The 19,571-nt window shown below is 41.9% G+C and overlaps 1 protein-coding gene across 1 annotated transcript in view; it reads right to left on the reverse strand.

Moving 5' to 3' along the window:
- Positions 1–463: 463 nt before the first annotated feature.
- LOC306926435 (protein-glutamine gamma-glutamyltransferase K-like) overlaps positions 464–19,571 on the reverse strand; it is a 29,274-nt gene continuing 10,166 nt past the window's right edge. The window contains exons 5-14 of the mRNA XM_079505734.1: positions 16,695–16,813; positions 13,688–13,795; positions 12,954–13,131; positions 11,424–11,562; positions 10,160–10,352; positions 9,611–9,764; positions 9,056–9,340; positions 5,015–5,175; positions 1,721–1,857; positions 464–1,148 (exon numbers count right to left, since the gene is read on the reverse strand). Of these exons, the coding sequence (XP_079361860.1) occupies positions 1,004–1,148; positions 1,721–1,857; positions 5,015–5,175; positions 9,056–9,340; positions 9,611–9,764; positions 10,160–10,352; positions 11,424–11,562; positions 12,954–13,131; positions 13,688–13,795; positions 16,695–16,813 (1,619 nt within the window). The 3' untranslated portion in view covers positions 464–1,003. The remainder of the gene's footprint in view (positions 1,149–1,720; positions 1,858–5,014; positions 5,176–9,055; positions 9,341–9,610; positions 9,765–10,159; positions 10,353–11,423; positions 11,563–12,953; positions 13,132–13,687; positions 13,796–16,694; positions 16,814–19,571) is intronic.

Here is a 19,571-nt window from a genome sequence, read left to right on the forward strand (position 1 = left end):
CCCCCCTCCTGGGGAACCCAGTGTACTCTCTGCTGCCCCATCTGGCGGAGTCAGGTTAGGACATTGGGGGGTTTGTACAGGTGTGCTGTGTAGGAGAGGCATTATGCACAGTCACTATTGATGGCACCTTACAAATTGCTTTTTTAAGGGGAAAAAAAAGAAAAATAATGTTTTTAAATCTCTAATATTTTATAGGCACCCTGTGGCTATAATCATCTGACTCTCATGTTTATCATGTACTGGAAAAAGATTGAATAAAGAGGTCTTGAAAATCAAATCTCTCTCTCTCTCTCGCTGTCTCTCTCTCTACGGCTTCTCTGTACGGCTTTTTGACTAAGTATAGGGCTTTAAGTGAGACTGATATGGTTGTGTGTGTGTGTGTGTGTGTGTGTGTGTGTGTGTGTGTGTGTGTGTGTGTGTGTGTGCGCGCGTGCGTGGGTGATGTGGAAACTAAATCAGACCACACAGATGTAATAAAATAAAATCTGATTTATATGTTTGGGTAAAATATTTAATAACACAATAAAACATGTCATAAAACATTTGTAAAAATACATGGCAAAATACAAATATGCTTGTAAATACATAACAATATGTACATTCAATTTTTCTTTTTCCCGGTCACTCTACACAGACTTGGAATCTCTTGAATTATTAGTTCAAGAACTCGCTCAGGAAAGTGAATGGAAACGGTCATAGGATAATACTGAGTTTCACAGAATACTATTATTCCTGCCACTGTCACTATACTATTTGACAATGTTGATCTATTTGGCCGTGGTATCTAAAAGTATTTTGTTTTTTTGGAGTGTGGAAATATAGCCTAAATATAGCCTTCTCCATCATCAAAGTTGCCCATCCCTGTCTTAGAGTATGTATATACTTATCTCTCAACTCTTACATGATACTTATAAAATGCTACTATATCTGAATTCCCACACAGGGATCAATAAAGGTTAATCTTATCTTTAGTAATAAAACATTTACTAATTTAGTGACCATCTCAGTTGTCCTGCACAGTAATGTCGACCACGCCATGAACTTGAGTGAGCTGTTTGCAGTCCAGCGAAGCCAGCAGCTTCCTGGGTCCCGACAGGGACGGGACCAAGAGTTCCGTCCAAGTCTTGGAGGCGCTACTTCTAATATTTCTGTGGGAAAGAAAATGACAGCGAATGTCAGACTGAGGGCAGGCGACAGGAAAAGGTAAAAGCAACGTGAACTGTAAGTATGAAAAAAATCATTAACATGGTGAAACACATCTTGATGACATCATCAAGATGTGTTTCACCATGTTAATTTTCAGATCTCCAGTTCTAGGAAACACAGAATGGGGGAACTTTTTAATTATTTCACACAACAGCTTTAAGGTATATTAATGACATAGTAAAATGTTGAAAATGAGTGGAATGCCCCTTTAAGCAATATTTTCATAGTGAATATAATATCTACATGCTCGCATGCGAAACGATGCGTTGTGCGATCGTAGACCGGATTTCTTTTAAAAGCTTTTCATCATGGATTTTTAAAACATATATATTTTAATTAATTTCTTTATATCTTTTTATATTTTGAAAGTATTTTTAAATTATAATGAAGAAAAATGTAGGAAACATGAAAAACATAAGGGATATTTATTAGCGACCCATAAAAATGGTTCTGCAACCCAAAAATGGGTCCCAAGCCATTGTTTGGGAAACAATGAGGTCATGTGTTTCCTTACCCAACAGGAATCTTCCGGACCGTCAGCAGACCGGGGCCCTCCAGACGAAGCACCACTTCTTTCAGCTCCCGTGGCAGCGGGTTGGTAAAGGAAATCTGTGCCGACATCTTCTTCCCTACCACGGCCTCTCCAATTGGCTGCATTGGAGGACAAAAATAATTATGAGTCGTCATGTCAGACCATTTCAGAACCTGAACGAGATTTGACTGTTTAAGTCTGACACTGACGTACAAGACACGTGTTGGGTTGTGAGCTTGTACAGTACATCAGCTATTTTCGCTGCATGACACTGTTGTACAATGTGTATAGGCCTAAATGAAGCAAATAGGCAGGGTATCAGGGACACCAGGCTTAATGTGTATAAGCCTATAGGGAAAGAATAACAGTTCAACTGAAAAACGTCGCAACAAGCTTAAAGTTCTGTTCTGTCAAGCGATACGGCCATACAGACAATACGATAGATATAGATAGATAGATAGATAGATAGATAGATAGATAGATAGATAGATAGATAGATAGATAGATAGATAGATAGATACTTTATTTGTCCTTTCGGAAATTTGTTTTGTGCACAGCAGTCATCAGGGTACATAAAACATATACAAACAAACAGATCACACAGTACATTTGACAAAAAATAAACAATGCCAACAGAAGGCCACCAGTCATAGTTCCAAGAGGCATCACATCACACTTTATGCACGGAACTGAGATGGAGCCTGCTTGTTCATAAGTTCTATACTTATAGGAACAAACGATCTTGAGGCCCTAGCCTGCAGAGAAGGTACCATGTACGGTCGCCCTGATGGTAAAAGATGGTATTGGCTGTGTAACGGGTGTGTATAGACGCCTTATCAGACAACGTCACACTGATAAGAAACAGCATGTGCGCGCATAAAGGCAGCAGAAGAACACCACCTCTCATAAGATGCAATGGAAAAGTTCTAACTGCACTCACGTGTAAAAAATGCCCCATCAAACTTTCAGATGCTGTTTTTCTCCCAGTGTGGAGGAAGAAAGAATGATTAGGATTTTTATTGTGATCTCTCGCCCTTGAAATATATAATCCTTGGTTTCTACGCTCACAACAGTCGCATCTGCGATGCGATGTGAGCTTGTATATCAGCTGTTCTCTGTGCGCAATACTGTTGGGCTTTGAAGTATAAATGTCTCCTAGGGTGCACCTCACTAGCCAACTCACAAGAGGAGTTGGCTAGTGAGGAAGTGAGGAAAAGAATAATTTCTCAAATATTACTCCCCATCGTAGACTATGCCGACATTGTATACCAAAACGCCACTGATACTCACCTCAAGCAACTTAATGTATTATGTAACTCCCTGTGCAGATTTGTCCTTAGATGCCCATACAGAACCCACCATTGCCAATTGTACAGCTCTCTTGACTGGCTGCAGCCTAAGGCTAGAAGGCAACACCACTGGTACCTATTCCTTTTCAAATGCATCCACCTCAACTGCCCTTCATACCTGAAACAGTCCCTGAAACCATTCACATCCCCATACCCACTTAGACACACACAACACCCCTATCTCATGGTTCCCAACAGAATATTCTCGGTATCCGGACGCAGGTCATTCCACTACAAAGCTCCATCTGACTGGAACAACCTTCCACTTTCACTCAGATCAACTGCCTCTCTAGGCCGCTTCAGGACTTCCCTATATTCACATCTCCAAACAACCTGTTCATGCTTCTAATACTACTTACTCACATGTTTACTTCTTACTGTTTATAGTACTGTTTTTCTCTATTTCCATATATAAACGAGTTGGGGGTCAGGGGTGGGGTGGGAGAAGGGGAGCAAGCTAACTGTACCTGTATGTGTATGTCCTGTGTGTTTGTACTGTATGTCATGTTGTGTTGTGTCTTTAGTACTGTGTACTTGCACTGCTGTATTGTTTGTATTTTGTATGTATAGGACCCCCTCGAAAACGAGATGCGACATCTCAAGGGGCCATCCTCTCAATAAAGTTCAAAGTAAAGTTCAAAGAGGTTGAATGGACTGAAACCAGCGCTCCCCAAAACAACAGGTTTTGAGATCTGTTGGGAATTGATTACATGAAACAGTCACCCGTGCGCCCAGTCCCAATGTTTGTAAACAAATAATTGGTCTATTGTCCCTAGTAATAGCTTTCCCCTTCCTGAGTACCCGGGTCTCATACATTGAGGTCATACTCAAATCATCGTACCCCAGCTATTTTGCTGGACACGTTGATGATTTTATGGAGTTTGTTCTTATTAACCAATGATAATGAGCCATACCAGGAAACAAAACAAAATGTCAATGCATGACTCTCCACAAAGGATCGATGGAAAAGTGCCATAACATTTTCTTCCACGTTATACTGTCTCAGTCTGCGCATAAAATGCAGCCTCGGCCCTCTGCTGACCTTTCTTATAGATGGAATGAGTGATGGAATTCCATGTCAGCTTGGAGTCAATCGTTGTACCCAAGTACTTGTATTCCTCCACAATCACTACCCCATCCCCATGCACCAATGACTATTTCCTGGTGTGCAGTGGTGTGTACCAGTCCTAAGGTCAAATATGACCTCCTTAGTTTGTTTGATATTCAGCTGAAGGGAGTTACTCCTGCACTAACCGGCAAACTCATTCACTGTTCTTCGATAGCTTATCTCATCATCCTCAATCACACCAACAATAGCTGTGTAGTCTGCGAATTTAACAATACAGGTGTTGTCTGACTCACTCATACAGTCGCTTGTGTACAGCGTGAACAATACTTGTGAAATCACGCTCCCTTGCGGAGCCCCCGTGTTGGTCGTAATGGGGAGAGATAATGATATTTATTCACCTTGACATGACCCGCTCAGTCAGGAATGACTCCACCCACCTGATGATATTGGTGTTAACACCCATATCAAACAGTTTCCTCATCAAAATATGAGGTCTCATTGTATTAAACGCAGGGGAGAAGTCTACAAAGAGTACCCGAGCATTATTTAAGGTTATTTAAGGTAATGCGCTCCAAGCTTTTTATCAACAATGTTGTCAAGGCAACCGGCCGATAGTCGTTAAAGACATTTTTGGCACTGGAACTATAAGTGAGGTCTTCCACGCTTTTGGAATATAGTGTGTATCTAGCGATACCTGGAATGTGGTATGTGTCTCAGTACTGGGCTGAGCTGCTCCCTACATTCCTTAATCCTTAAGCACATAACCCCTTATCCCATCGGGACCCGGTGCAATAATATGAGTTTGCCATCACTCTCTGGCAATCTTTTCATTGTGATGGTCTCGGGCTCTCGACTTACCTTTATGATGAGGTCTGGGGTTCTGAGTCGGAAGCTGTACTGCGTAGCGACGACCTGCTGCGTTTCCTCCACCCTGCCTGACAGTGTCAGCATCAGAGCAGCCTGGTCCACCAGCTGATCCTGGTAGTGTTTGTACTCCAGAGACCAATCCAAAGACATTACTGTAAACCACATGATGATCAGGGTTAGAATAAACCTCAGAATACAACAAATTACAATGTCATGATGTCTTTCAGTTATACTGAGTGACAACTGACGACAGTAACTGACACTATAGGAGTATCTGCCTACCACACACACACACACACACACACACACACACACACACACACACACACACACACACACACACACACACACACACACACACACACACACACACACACACACACACACACACACACACACACACACACACACACACACACACACACACACACACACACGATCGTACATGGTCCCGGTCCTGGGCATGTCCACCCCCCCCCCATCACTCCCCAGGCCATCTTTGAACAAGCAGTGTTGAGACAAGCTCGGAATATTGTATCTGACCCCTTGCATGTGTTGTACCGAGAGTACGAGCTAATGCCATCCGGTAGGAGGTATAGAACTCCACGGTATGTGTATAATAGATTTAAACACTCTTTTGTTCCCCTGTCAATCAAAATGCTCAATCAGAGATTGCCAAATGCACTTTACTGACTCAGAGATTCAGGGATTGCCAAAAGCACTTTATTGACTAGTTGCACTTTATCAAGGGAATGTGTGCAATATCTCTGTTTTGTGTATGTTGGGTGTTTCATGGTGTTTTTCCTTTTTGTATGTGAACGTGTCTGTATGCAGCTGTGACTCTGTCTCCAACACAAATTTCTCCCAAGGGAGACAAATAAAGACAACCTTGAACCTTGAACCTTGAACCCCTACTATCATATGTAAAGTTTAAACACACCCCACATAAACGGGCTCCTGGCACTTTACATAACAAGATTGCGCACACCAGTGTGCCGGTAAAGTACCGGTAATATATTAATTTCAGTAATATTATTACTTTTTTCCAGTAACTAGTACGTTTCACATTTTGAGTAATAATATTACATTAACTTTTTTCCAAAAGTAACTATTTTCACAAGCCTTGGTGGAACTGTGGGTTTGAGTGTTTATTTATAATGGTAGACTGGGTTGGGAAGGAGTTGCTTTGCAGGCTGCTGATCCGCTCTAGATCTAGGCCCTCATTTATCAACTCGGCGTACGCCAAAATATGGGTGCACGCCGCAATTTTCATCATTTACCATTTCCGCAAAACCTTGAACTTGAACGTGAGCCAGGACAAAAATCACGTTAGGTCGGGAGCTGTCGTACGCTTTGTCCTTACCTGTTTTTCTGTCGTAGAACAGCGGAGCTGCATTGTTTGACCAGCTGAGAGGCTGTCACAGGCATCGAAACATATGTATTCACTCCTAAAATGTTAATATAAAACTGTATGTATATAGGCTACATGTAAAAAAAAAGAAAAAGAAAAGAAAAGAAAAAAAGGAATAGGCCTACATCAACGATGTGTCTTATGAAATTGGTAGGATTACTAACTTTACAAGCAATTAAAATCGCGCAATTAAAACAATGTTGCAAGTTTAGATGCTTAAGCCATTTAAACTGTGTTTTCTGTTTTGCATGAGCGCATACCGTATGCGAGGATTTGCGCTGCCTGTGCTGGAATCCCCCTTTCTCGAGTTACATCTCGTTGTTTTAAAGGTATATTCAGTGATTTGACTTAATTCAAATATCACTTATTTTTTCTTTTTTTCTGGATAATCCTCCCTACTATAGAGTGTGCTGACCATATAAGGAGTTCCTCCCTGTCCCCAGTGAGCCCCTGGGGTCAAAAAACCCTAGTTTCAGTTTTGGTGGCGGGTGGCAAAGCCTTCATCCAATCAGGATGAGAGGGGCCTTCCTCCAATCATGATCGAGTGGGGGCGGGCCTTGGTGCACATGCTGTTGGCCTGTTGCACTTCCCCCCACTTTAGAGCGTGCATGTGCACATTTTGTTACCGGGGCGGACTGGGTGGTTTTCCAAATCACCCAAATCACTGAATGCTCCTTTAAGGATAAACCCAAATGTGCCGTGCCGGCGTGCCAGTGCAGGGGAGTCGAGTGGACCGCATCGGAGATAGGCTAACCCAGCCAGTCCACCAGTGCCAGTACCATGTAGGCCTACATGAGGCTGGTTTAGGCAGTCTAAATAGATTGTCATAAACGTGCATGGTTACGGTGTCATGGACGGACCACCACAGTGATAGAGACAGACAGACAGGACAGGAGCGGAGGAGGAGATGCAGCTATTTGCAAAACAGCATTTGTCACGGGCTGTGCGTGTCCAAAGGCGGGCAGCAAGGCAATTTTATTTTTTCGTCATGTAACTATGGTTTCCAAGGTCGTACTGCAGTTGTTCATGTCGCAAAAACGAGGGCGATGCTTGATTTCATAGGGTGTGCCAGATAGATTTCAGCCGTCACATTTATTAACGTCGGAACGAAATTAATTAAGGAAGGATCAGCTGTTTGCGATCACTTTATAAATGCCGTGGCGACGTGGGTGTACTACAAAACCTACACTCGAATTTGGGGCATATTTTACACTCAATTGATAAATGAGGGCCCTAGACTCTAGGGCGGATACGGAAACGATGCGCACTTGGAAGTATTCGCATTATTTTGAGTATGTCCACGATAGAGATGAACATTATTGTCTGCTGCAAGTTGTGCATAGGGAAGGTGTGGTGTCCACTATACAGTACAGTTTTCAGAGTTAAATAAACACTGCAGATAAGGGGGGGGGGGGAGACAAAAGATGGAATTACTGGGGGCGAGAAAAGAAAGTAATAAGTAAAGTAATAAGTAACTAGTTACTTTTGGCAGGCAGGGAGTAATAAGTAGTGTAACTATATTACTTTTTTTAAGTAATAAGTAATAAGAAGTAATAAATTACTGTTTAAGAGTAACTTTGACAACACTGGCGCACACAAACATATGCACACAACAATATGGTTCCACAGCCACGTGGCCCATAGGTCACATGGATTGTTGCATTCAGGCACCTTGATGTACAAGTACACCCCCTGGACATGACACTAGTATGTCACAGGGACTTACCAACCATTGATGCTGATTGCTGAGTGACAAGCAGAGAGGCATTAGGTACCATTTAAATAGTTTTTGGTATGTCTCGTCCGGGATTGAACCCCCTGATTTCCCAATCTCAGGGCCTACACTCAAACCACAAGACTGAGCTGGCACAAAGATGTACATACACAAATAGATGCTAATGTACACATGTAGCAGTTTCAATCACCTCCAAGTGTGCTTTGATTAATACTTTTTATTACCTTATTAATTGTTTTATAATTAATTATTTATTTGTGTTATTGCTGCTACAATATTGAGGAACCAAAACCATTAAATATACCTTATTGTATCCAGTACACAGTATCAAGTATCAATTTGCTGCTGTCCGGCAGAAACCTTATCTCCACATTTTTCTGTTTTTCTTTTGTAAATTAATTCCCTACTTCAGGGGTTCCCAAACTGTGGTGCGTGCACCCCTTGTGGTGCGCGAACGCCCTCTAGGGGTTACGTGACATGAAAAGGGTAATTGCGGTTTAATGGTGTTATTTAACACAAATGGCAAAATCCGGTAAAACACTGTTGTAAGGAGATGTATAGAGCAGCTGTGGGAGTATACAGCAGCTGCATGTCTCTCAGTGCAGTGACATTCTGTGATTATTTGCCATAATCATTAAAAAATGTATAATGTTCGGCCAAATGCAACAAGACTTAGTGTGTTGGGGGGTGCGTCAGCTAGGTCAAGAGGTAACGGGGTGCACGGCCAAAAACGTTTGGGGACCGCTGCGGCCTACTTCCACATACTATAGTGTCACATACTATAGTGAAGCTCATCCATTGGAAGATAGGTTCCTTTTCACATTTTCTGAACAGGAGGCATTTCTGGACAGGTTTCCAACTCAACAGTGGCAAAATCTTCACTCACCCTCATTGGGCATCAGCTCCACCAGTGTCCTGTCCGTTTTAATAGTGGCCTTGTGGACGCCTGTGTAGTACATGATTGCCACCTGGCTGTGGAGGTTGACATTGCGCGCCTGCGAGCTGTCATTTCGCAGCACGATGGTCAGCTCGGCGTCGTCCCCCATGCGAGGGCCCTCGCCGTCCATGGTCACCTCTAGAAACACGTCCTCTGCTGTGGCCGCCAAATATGTCTCTGGCTTGGTGCCGTAGCGAGAAGCCGTTTCCACCGCAATGCGCTCCTCCTCTGTGCCTGGGGAGGACAATATTATGAACAATAGGCTTAGGCAATATTATTAATTAATGTTTTCACCTAACAACAAGTAGTTAAATCTGTCTTTGGGTTTTATAAATATTTAACCAATGAAAAGTATTAGCAAGAGCTTATGACTAAATAATAACTAGGCTAATTGGATTCATTGGAACACAGGTTTTTTCATTTCCTGAAAAGTAACGGTTTTATGCATAAAAGGTTTCCGCTCAACAGCGATGATTTGTACCCATGGTTTATTTTTGTCGATACCTTCGGGGTGTTTGTAAAGATGCGTGATGTCATGGCGCTCGTCAGAACCCACAGCCTTGGTGCTCATCTTGTGACCAACAATGTTCTTCTCGCTGTAAATCTGAGTGAAGGTGCCGTCCGTCTGCCTTTGCCAGTAAATCTTATCACTGTTCACCTGCAGGTGAGGACAGAGAGGGGAATGACTCAACACACGTTCTGGATATGTGGATATGATGGCAATAATGTCTACAAATATACTTTGGATTAACCACTTAAGTCCTAATGTTATAGACCTACCAATCTATTATAGCTCATCCACAAGGGACATGTGAGCTTGCAAATCTTCTAATCTGTTGCAGGGCTTAAGTCAAGTGGCTGTGAGCTTGTAGATCTGCTATTCTTCTTTTGAAAATGTTTGAAGATTTTAAAAGAAAAATGAAATGTTTTGTAACATTCATTGACATTAACATTTTTAACACACATTTTTAAAACAGGCATTATTATTATGGCCCAAAAGGAGGCCATAATAACTTGACAAATCAAGAAGATGGAAACGTGTGTCACACAAACCTCAGCGAAGACGAAGGGACAGTCGTGCTTGTAAAACACCTGGCCGTTGCGGATGGCAGTCAGAGAGGCGGGACCACAGCGGAAGGTCCCCTGGCTGGTCTCCTGAGGGGTGGCGTCCACAGCCTGCCAGCCCCCCATGCCATGAGGCAGGTCCCTGCGCTCCATCCAGCAGTCATTCCATACGTGGAAGTTCCTACAGAGAGGGAGAGTGGAGGAGGGCATACTTTATAAGCTAAAGCAGTGGTTTTCAACCAGTGGTCCTTGAGGGGGTTCCAGGTGGTCCCCAGCTAAATGATGGAGAGTTGGTAACCAAATGGACCCTTATTAGATCTTTAACTCTTGAAAGTGTAAAATGAAACCAAATGGACCCATATCTGTCCATTTGTTTCATTTTACGCTCTCAATTGTTAAGCATGTGCATTACTTAATTTTCAAGAAGTCTACACAATTAGAGAATGTAGAAGAATTGTTATTTTGATCAACGTTTGCCTGTTGTCTCTCCTAATGGTTTACAACATCAATACAGCATGGAATTATGGACGAAATCTTACCCAACGACAACAACATTTTCTTTAGTTTTGGGTCTGAGAGGCAAAATGTCATTAATGGTGGTCCGTGGTTCAAATGCAGAATAAATAATGGGCCTTGATATGAAAAGGGTTGAAAACCACTGAGCTAAAGCACAATGCACATTATGACTAAAATACATACTGCTTTTACTATCTGTCTCCTCGCTCAGCGTTTGAGAGGAGAGCTGTGGACAGTTCGGACAGAAACCAGTGACATCATTGTTAGGCAGATTTGGTCATTTCAAATAAAATATTTGTTAATGCAAGAACAATGGCTTTAATTTCAGACTGATAGAGAGGAATAGAAAGGCTGTAGTTTCTATCGGCATATCCCCATCGAAGATGTCATTGGTGGGCAGGTTTCTGTCCACGGCCACCAATGAGACACAGCGTGAGTAGACGAAGATGGTGCCATCTTATAAAGAGCATTATTGAGGACCAATTATATATGGTTGGTATATAAGTATATAAGGTTGAAAGTGGGTGCATGAAGTGCTCCTTTAGGTAAAAGATCACACTTGTGTGAAGTGAGGGGTGCCTCACTTCTTTAAACAAACATCGTGCAGTACTCTAAACAAACATTAGTCCAGAGACTTGGCTGGGGTCCTGTTTTTTTGGGGTGCTGTTTATTAAGCAATCATTAAAATATTAAAAGTCCATAGACTGTCATCATAAGGTATTACATCACCACCCACCATATAGAGTCTGCGTTGAGGTAATCTAAAGGATCCAGGTTCTCATCGAAGAACACGTCGATGGTCAAGGAGGTGTCAGTGTCGTGAGCTGAGCTGTAGTTGGTCACAGTGCGAGTGGGAATGCCTAAACACCGCATCACTGAAAAAGCACATTCATGAAATTTGAGAAAAAAACATTCATTCATTCATTCAACCTTTATTTAAATTCTCGGAGAGACCATTGAGGGAACCCCTCATTTACAATGATGCCGAGATTACATAAAAGAAAAAACAGTAATACAACAACAATATTAGTTACAACAAACCGTTATATATTCAGCAATCAGTTAAAACAGCAACATACAGGTGATGGACGGTTATTGATTAAATTCCTAAAATGACCAATTGATGCCAGGGTATTAGGTTTAAGTTCTTGTTGCAAGAGATTCCAAGAATCAGGTGCACCAATGCTGAAAGCAGCCTTTCCAAGTTCAGAGTTGGCAAAAGGGACCAGAAGGCCTAGCCAAACACTGGAGCGAGTTACAATGCGACTAGGTTTCTGATGTAACATGGATGAAATATATGATGGTAATTTCCCGACCAGGGCTTTATATATGAAGAGGTGCCAGTGATTATTGTGTCTTTCAGTCAGAGAAGACCAGCCCACATTATCATATAGGGTACAGTAATGAGTATCGTAGCTGTCTCCAGTAATAAACCTCAGAGCTGAGTGGTAAACTGAGTCCAGCGGCTTGAGTGTGGAGGCAGCTGCATGACGATAGATTATGTCTCCATAGTCCAGTACGGTTTCATGTCTTAAACATGTCTTAAACATGAAACCACTTAAGACCTATAATGCTATATGATGTATGATGAATAGCAAAAACAGCAAATCTACAAGCTCTCAATGCGTCACATCGCAACACGTTGTGAGCTTTTAGATCTGATATATTTTCACAATTTTGTAAGGTTAGTTTAGAAAATGTTTATAAAGATGTTATATATGACTGTTCATGTAAATTAGAAAAGCTAATTTAAATCATTAAAAAAAGCTATACAGTAGGAATATTTTTCACCAAACAATTCTTTGAATACGGGACTTCTACTTGTAACAGAGTATATCTACATTGCATTATTGATACATTTATTTAACAGCTTCCCTGCGTAACACAATATACCCATTATTTGTTTTATATGTTTAATAAGCCGTTTTTTAATGACTTTAATGAAAAACCGGCTTTGTCAGGCACAACGTGACGAGGCCAACGCGTTATGATGATGTAACCGGAAATCGACCTATCCACTGGCTTGCAAGGGCTTCTGGGAAAATTAGTTCAATGCCAGTGAAGAGGGTTTTACTGTTTTTACTGTTACTGTTTGTTGTTCCATTTTCAGGGTGATTTTCATGGATCAAAGGCGCAAATACTTCAGCATATGCTCCAAAGGTAACAATATCGGCAGTGACCGTGGCTTGTTATAATAGGCTATAACGCACGGAATGTGTTAAGTAAAACATGTACTTCTTCCATCACTGTAAAATAAATGACTAACCTGTTGTGGTAACACCAGCAAAGACCCAGCACTGTCCGTAACTGACGGGGTGACCTCCAGCTTTGTGGTAGGCCTTCAGGATCTCCACACTGCCGCTCCAAGCGGTGGGAGAGGTCCCTTTCGAATAGTTTCCTGACCACTTCCCCACCACGACACCAAAGTCATCAATGGAGTTGATCTGGATTCAAGAGGTGTAGTACCATTCATTTATTTTTAAACTCAGAGTTGAAACATCAGCTATATTTCATCGTCACATGACCACAAATAGTGAAGACAGATTCACGCATAATGAGGATGTTAATATGAGGACAGAATTTAAATTAAACATTTGAAACACCGGCACAGGGGTGGAAAGTAACTAAATGCTTCTTTAAATGTGTTCAAAGAAAAGTATTACAGAGCAGCCAATTATGTATGTTGTTATTTCACAATCAGAAGAACAACTTTTCTCTAATGAGTCATACTTTGAGAAAGTGTTCTTATAAAATTAGATCAAAAACGTTAGCTCTCTAAAGTTAGATCACTTTAGAGAGCATCAATGAAATGAAGAGATTGGTTGGTGGAATGTTTTCATATTGAAAAAGTTACAGCCAGGCAGTTCTGGTCTAGTACTAAAGAAATCAAGTGTTCAAAAGTACAAAGTACAGGATATTCTAGTTCTCTTTCCACCCCTGCATGTGCACTAAACACCTGCAGCGTGTATCCTTTGCATGCACAGTAACTGAAAGGCTCACCATGGCGGAGACAACTCGCACCACATTAACTGGGTCTCCCCAGCCGGATGGAGGTGTTCCACTCTTCTCTAAGACGTACAGGCATGCTGTCAGCATTCCTTCATCAAACTGATGCCACAAACAGGGAACAAAGAAAGAAGTTTATTTCCTCCCATCTTTTCCTTTAGGAGAGCTCCCACAATAAGGGACAAATTGGTTCACAGTTACCTTCCTCCTGACAAAAAGACATCTTGGCTTCACAAACCCATAGGGACTTATAAATGTATGAATTGTCCTCATTGCTCTAATGTACTTCAGGCAAAAACCTTTTCAGACCTCAAAACACAGAAGATATATAAAATCAATGATTTCATTAATTGTAATACCACACATGTGGTCTATCGTCTCACATGTCCTTGCCAATTTACAATTTAGGCATTTAGCAGACGCTCTTAATCCAGAGCGATTTACATTAGGCAAGAACAAAAGCAAGGGAATACATCACATATATAAAATGCATTTATCATGAAACATGCGTAAGCTAAGAACGTAACTAGAACATATCTATATATATATATATATATAGTATATAATATATACTATACTATGCTATACATATGTACTATGATGTGCTATGACTACATACAATGCAATTATTGTGCAATTATTGTGCATGACATGCTATAAGTCTGTTTCAAATGCTATCTAAGTCTAAAAGTGCTATCTAAGGGGGTAGGATAAGTGCTATGGGCCATGATGGAGTCTGAAAAGGTGGGTCTTCAGACTACGGCGGAAGATTGGGAGTGATGCTGCAGTTCTGATTGCAACGGGGAGTGCATTCCACAGTTTTGTGGCCAGAAGGGAGAAGAGTTTGGGACGTGTGGAGCGTTGTCCCGGTGTTTTTAGTGAGGGTACTTCCAGCTTTCCTGCGTTGGCTGATCTGAGTACGCGGGATGCCCTGATGTATTTTATATAGGCAGAACCAAGCGCCGCCTAAGAGACCGCCTGGCTGAGCATAAATATGCCATTCGAATGAATAATGTTAATTACCCTATAGCCAGACATTTTAGTCAGTGTCATGACAATAATGATACTTTGTTGAGAATCACAGGAATTGAATATATCAAACCTCTCACCAGGGGGGGTGATCGCATCAGGAGACTGAACCAGAGAGAAACATTCTGGATTCACACCCTGGATGCAATTACCCCGCCTGGCCTGAATGAGGACATAGACTTCATGTGCTTTTTATAGGTTAATTTGGGCTCTATATTAACCTTTGCTACCATTACTATTGTCTGTGTCCTCCGATATACATGTTATATCCTATAGATTATTTTGCATTTATATTTGTTTTTAATGGTGTAGCCTTCCAATGTATTTGTATAGCTTTAAGTGTACTTTTTCATTTGATGGTTCCTTTTTCACCTGTTTTGTTAGCCCTGATGAAGACCGTATAGGTCGAAACATGTCGGTTCAATAAAGTTTCCTCCTTTTAACATTAAGTGTGCCCGGATCTCCTCTTTGTTCTATAAAGAAGTTTATTTATTTGTACTATTAATCCCTCTGGGGATATTCAGTTCCAGGCGTGATATTCAGTTCCATAGAGTCTGTGGGGGCCAGGGGGCCTCGGCCCCCATGAGGAATTGGACCAGGGGTCTCGGCCCCCATGAGGAATTGGACCAGGGGTCTCGGCCCCCATGAGGAATTGGACCTGAATATATAATATATATATATATATATATATATATATATATTATATATATATATTCGCCTCGGTTCGTCCCATTTGTACCGCACCAGGTCGCGCCGCGCCTGTTTGCGCAATTCTCATCCTGCATTGACTTTGTATGTAATCGCGCCGCTCTAACCATCCAAGTCTGGCACCTTAACACCACTTTTTTCCTCACTGTCCGGGGCGGGGGGTGGTGGGGGGTGGACCGCGTTGCCTGTCCTCTTGTACACATGCAGATCAGGCATTGAAATGCTAATCTGGGTGCTTGTTTTCACCTGCCAGGTAGGTAAGGGTATGCATGCATACAGTACTGTACTCTGCTTAGGCTACTTGTTCACAATGAAACCACCACCAGCAAGAACACCCTGGCTGGCAACAGCGATGCCAGCCTGCCATTGAAACCTTCCGCCGTCCCAGCGACAGAACACAGAACCTGCCGAGGCGGACAGGACTAGCCTGCAATCATGGCATTTAAACATGCTCTTCTGTTTATAATCTAAACACTGTGACACGTTAAAAAAGTGTTACAAATAAGTGTTTAGAACCTAAACGCTTGAGTTTAGTGTGAAACGAAAAAGGGTAGCGGGGGGAGGCGTGAATTCCGTTTGTGTCCGAGCATAGGCATGGTAACGCCCCGCCTGCCTGTGATTGGCCTACCAACACTGTCTTCCGAGGTGGATATGCTGGATCATGATGCCTGGAATAGTCTGATGCGAGGTTGCTCCGTGGTGGGAAATAATAAGTACCGGTAGTATCATGGTATGATACAAGAGAACGCTAAATATTGTTTATTCCGTTTGCTAAAATAAAGTGTTTGTGTTGTGTAATTTGTTTGTATGTGTAAACTTGAAACATTATTGTAGGCCTACTATAAAAAGGTCTATTTATCCTTTTTAGTGTAATAGTATTAGTTTACTATAATTAGATTATTACACGATAATCAACACTATCAAAGCAAACGGCATAAACAATAAGTTTGCCTCTTCTACAAAAATAAAACGTACAAGTTAGTTACAAGGCTGCATTCTGTCGCGTGTGTCAAACTGTCATTCTCTTGTAGCCTATTGTTTATTTCTCAATCTCAGACCTCGCGTCTCGGAGGACCACGATTTTTCCACGATATTTCAATCTTTTTAGATGATCCTGTGTCCCGGGTGGCCCGGGGAGCGAACCGGTGACCTTGATTAGCAGACAGCCACTCCACCCACTAAGCTACAGCCTCCGTCTATAAACGGGGCTTTGATTAGCAGACAGCCACTCCACCCACTAAGCTACAGCCTCCTTTTCACTTGCCTGGCCATAGTTCCACGTCCTTGCTCCAATCTGACGCTGTGTGCCGTAGTAGATCTTGCCAACATCGTTCAGCACATACTCCCCTCTCTCGTCCTCATCATCCATGAACACTGCGTCACCTGATAGTAAGTAATAAGTTGGGATGGTCAATTAACCGAAAATACAGTATATCGAAAGCTATATTTAGAACCAATAACCCTGCTCATGTGGGTTAATTGATTTGACGTGTTGTGAGCTTGTGGATCGGCTATTTTCAATATTATTCGTAAGCCAAAGTTTGAAATAATCGTGATATAGATTTCAAGTCATATCGCGCAGCCCCACAACAGAAATGATTTAATTCCCCCAGTGTAAGATTTGAAATCAAGCCCTCACTTGATGTCATTTGTTTGATCTGAGGGTGGAGTGCACTTTCTCCCTGTGTTTTCACGGAAGGGTCCATGACACACATTGTACAGTGAGAGAATGAAATATGGTGACTAGCTGGAAAACCTTCCCCTTCCACTTTTTGTTCTTGTTTCCTTGTGGTTGTGACATTCATAGATAAATATGACCTGCCACCCAGACATACTGTAATCCAAGAACATGGTGTCGAACTTAAAACTACATTGTGTAATAAGCGGTCCCTTCCAATAAACAAGGGGAATTGCGATAACAAGTTGTTGTGCCAGACTGACAACATGCTTTAGAAAGGAACGCATGTTGAAGTTTCTAATACATGATAAATATTGAATCAAGATCCTCTTAGCAACAAGTAAGAAAGCGATCACACGACGCTGGTACCAATTAGAGTCTGGAACTATAGCCCCATGAGCTATGAACTATAGCCCCATGAGCTATGAACTATAGCCCCATGAGCTATGAACTATAGCCCCATGAGCTATGAACTATAGCCCCATGAGCTATGAACTATAGCCCCCATGAGCTGAGTAAGGAATGCTATATAGAGTTTGGAAGTATAGCCCCATGAGCTGAGTAAGGAATGCTATATAGAGTCTGGAACTATAGCCCCATGAGCTATGAACTATAGCCCCCATGAGCTGAGTAAGGAATGCTATATAGAGTCTGGAACTATAGCCCCATGAGCTGAGTAAGGAATGCTATATAGAGTCTGGAACTATAGCCCCCATGAGCTATGAACTATAGCCCCATGAGCTATGAACTATAGCCCCATGAGCTGAGTAAGGAATGCTATATAGAGTCTGGAACTATAGACCCATGAGCTATGAACTATAGCCCCATGAGCTATGAACTATAGCCCCATGAGCTGAGTAAGGAATGCTATATAGAGTCTGGAACTATAGCCCCATGAGCTATGGACTATAGCCCCATGAGCTGAGTAAGGAATGCTATATAGAGTCTGGAACTATAGCCCCCATGAGCTAAGAACTATAGCCCCATGAGCTATGAACTATAGCCCCATGAGCTATGAACTATAGCCCCATGAGCTATGAACTATAGCCCCATGAGCTATGAACTATAGCCCCCATGAGCTGAGTAAGGAATGCTATATAGAGTTTGGAAGTATAGCCCCATGAGCTGAGTAAGGAATGCTATATAGAGTCTGGAACTATAGCCCCATGAGCTATGAACTATAGCCCCATGAGCTATGAACTATAGCCCCATGAGCTATGAACTATAGCCCCATGAGCTATGAACTATAGCCCCATGAGCTATGACAAATGATCGGGCGAGAAGAGCGAGACCAAGACAAGACCAAGACAAATGAAGGGCGAGACCAAGACGAAAAACTAACATTCATACTTAGACTACAAGAGGATAAGTTCTATAAAAAGTGGGAAAAGTGGGATCTCTTCTCTCGATAATGCATGAGGATTTCAATGAATGTATCCTGAAATGCAGCCTTGTTTTTGTTTTTGTCTTTCTCCTTTTTTCTTTTTTGTCTCCACCAGGCCGAAGGCATGGGGAGAGAGTATGTTTTGCACTCCGTCCGTGTGTGTGTGTGTGTGTGTGTGCGTCCGTCCTTCCTTCCGTCCGTCTGTTACCAGCTAATCTCTGCCACCGTTGGCCCGATCCATGCCAAACTTTGCACACACACTCCCTGGATGCCAACGACGAACCTCTGCCCCAAATATTCCTCAACGGCCTGTTATTCGTATTGTTTTAGTTTTTTTGTTTTTTTTCTGTCTTTTCATCAATAAAAATTAAGTGAAAAAAAAAGTATATGTATTAATAAAGCCTTCATACAAATGGATATTATTCAGCCCTGTACAAAATATATTGTACAATGCAGCCTGGCCTGCCCACATACTGTGTATAAAAAGACAAGAAGCACTGAAGGAAAAATAGGAAAGGGACTGCTATGAAATATTCAACAATCAAGCCTGTAACATTTTAACCAGAAAATGTGATTGCATTTCTCCGCCGGTGCCTCGCGCACCGTGGGTCCCGAGTACCCACCCTTAAAGGACCTATAACATCAAATTCAACTTTTTCCATTTATTTTGTGTTTTTGGGGCTCCCATATGTGTTTTCTATCCCCACAAATAACCAATTTTGAACAATCAGGCTTTCATATCATATGGGTGCTTTAATGGAAATTGCTCTCAGGAACAGCTCAACTGATTTTGGTCTCATCGTGATGTCATCAATGTCACCCTACTTTGTATAATTCCTCCTCTTCTTCAGTCTTCAGTTCTAAATTACCATTTCCACTTTGTTTACAATGTCCACCATTGTTGATTTTCCAAGCTGGCATGGAATGGAAACACGCCTGTGTTTATCTAGCATCAGTATTATAATGACTCAAATATTAAATAATCTGCATATTAGCACCCCCACCACCTCAGGACATTGTGGTACTGCAGCTAAAACTGCTTTCAAAGTCCAGAAAGAAATGACAAGGGCTGGTTATAT

The sequence above is a fragment of the Electrona antarctica genome (assembly GCF_951216825.1).
Source record: "Electrona antarctica genome assembly, chromosome: 7".
NCBI lineage: Eukaryota > Metazoa > Chordata > Actinopteri > Myctophiformes > Myctophidae > Electrona > Electrona antarctica.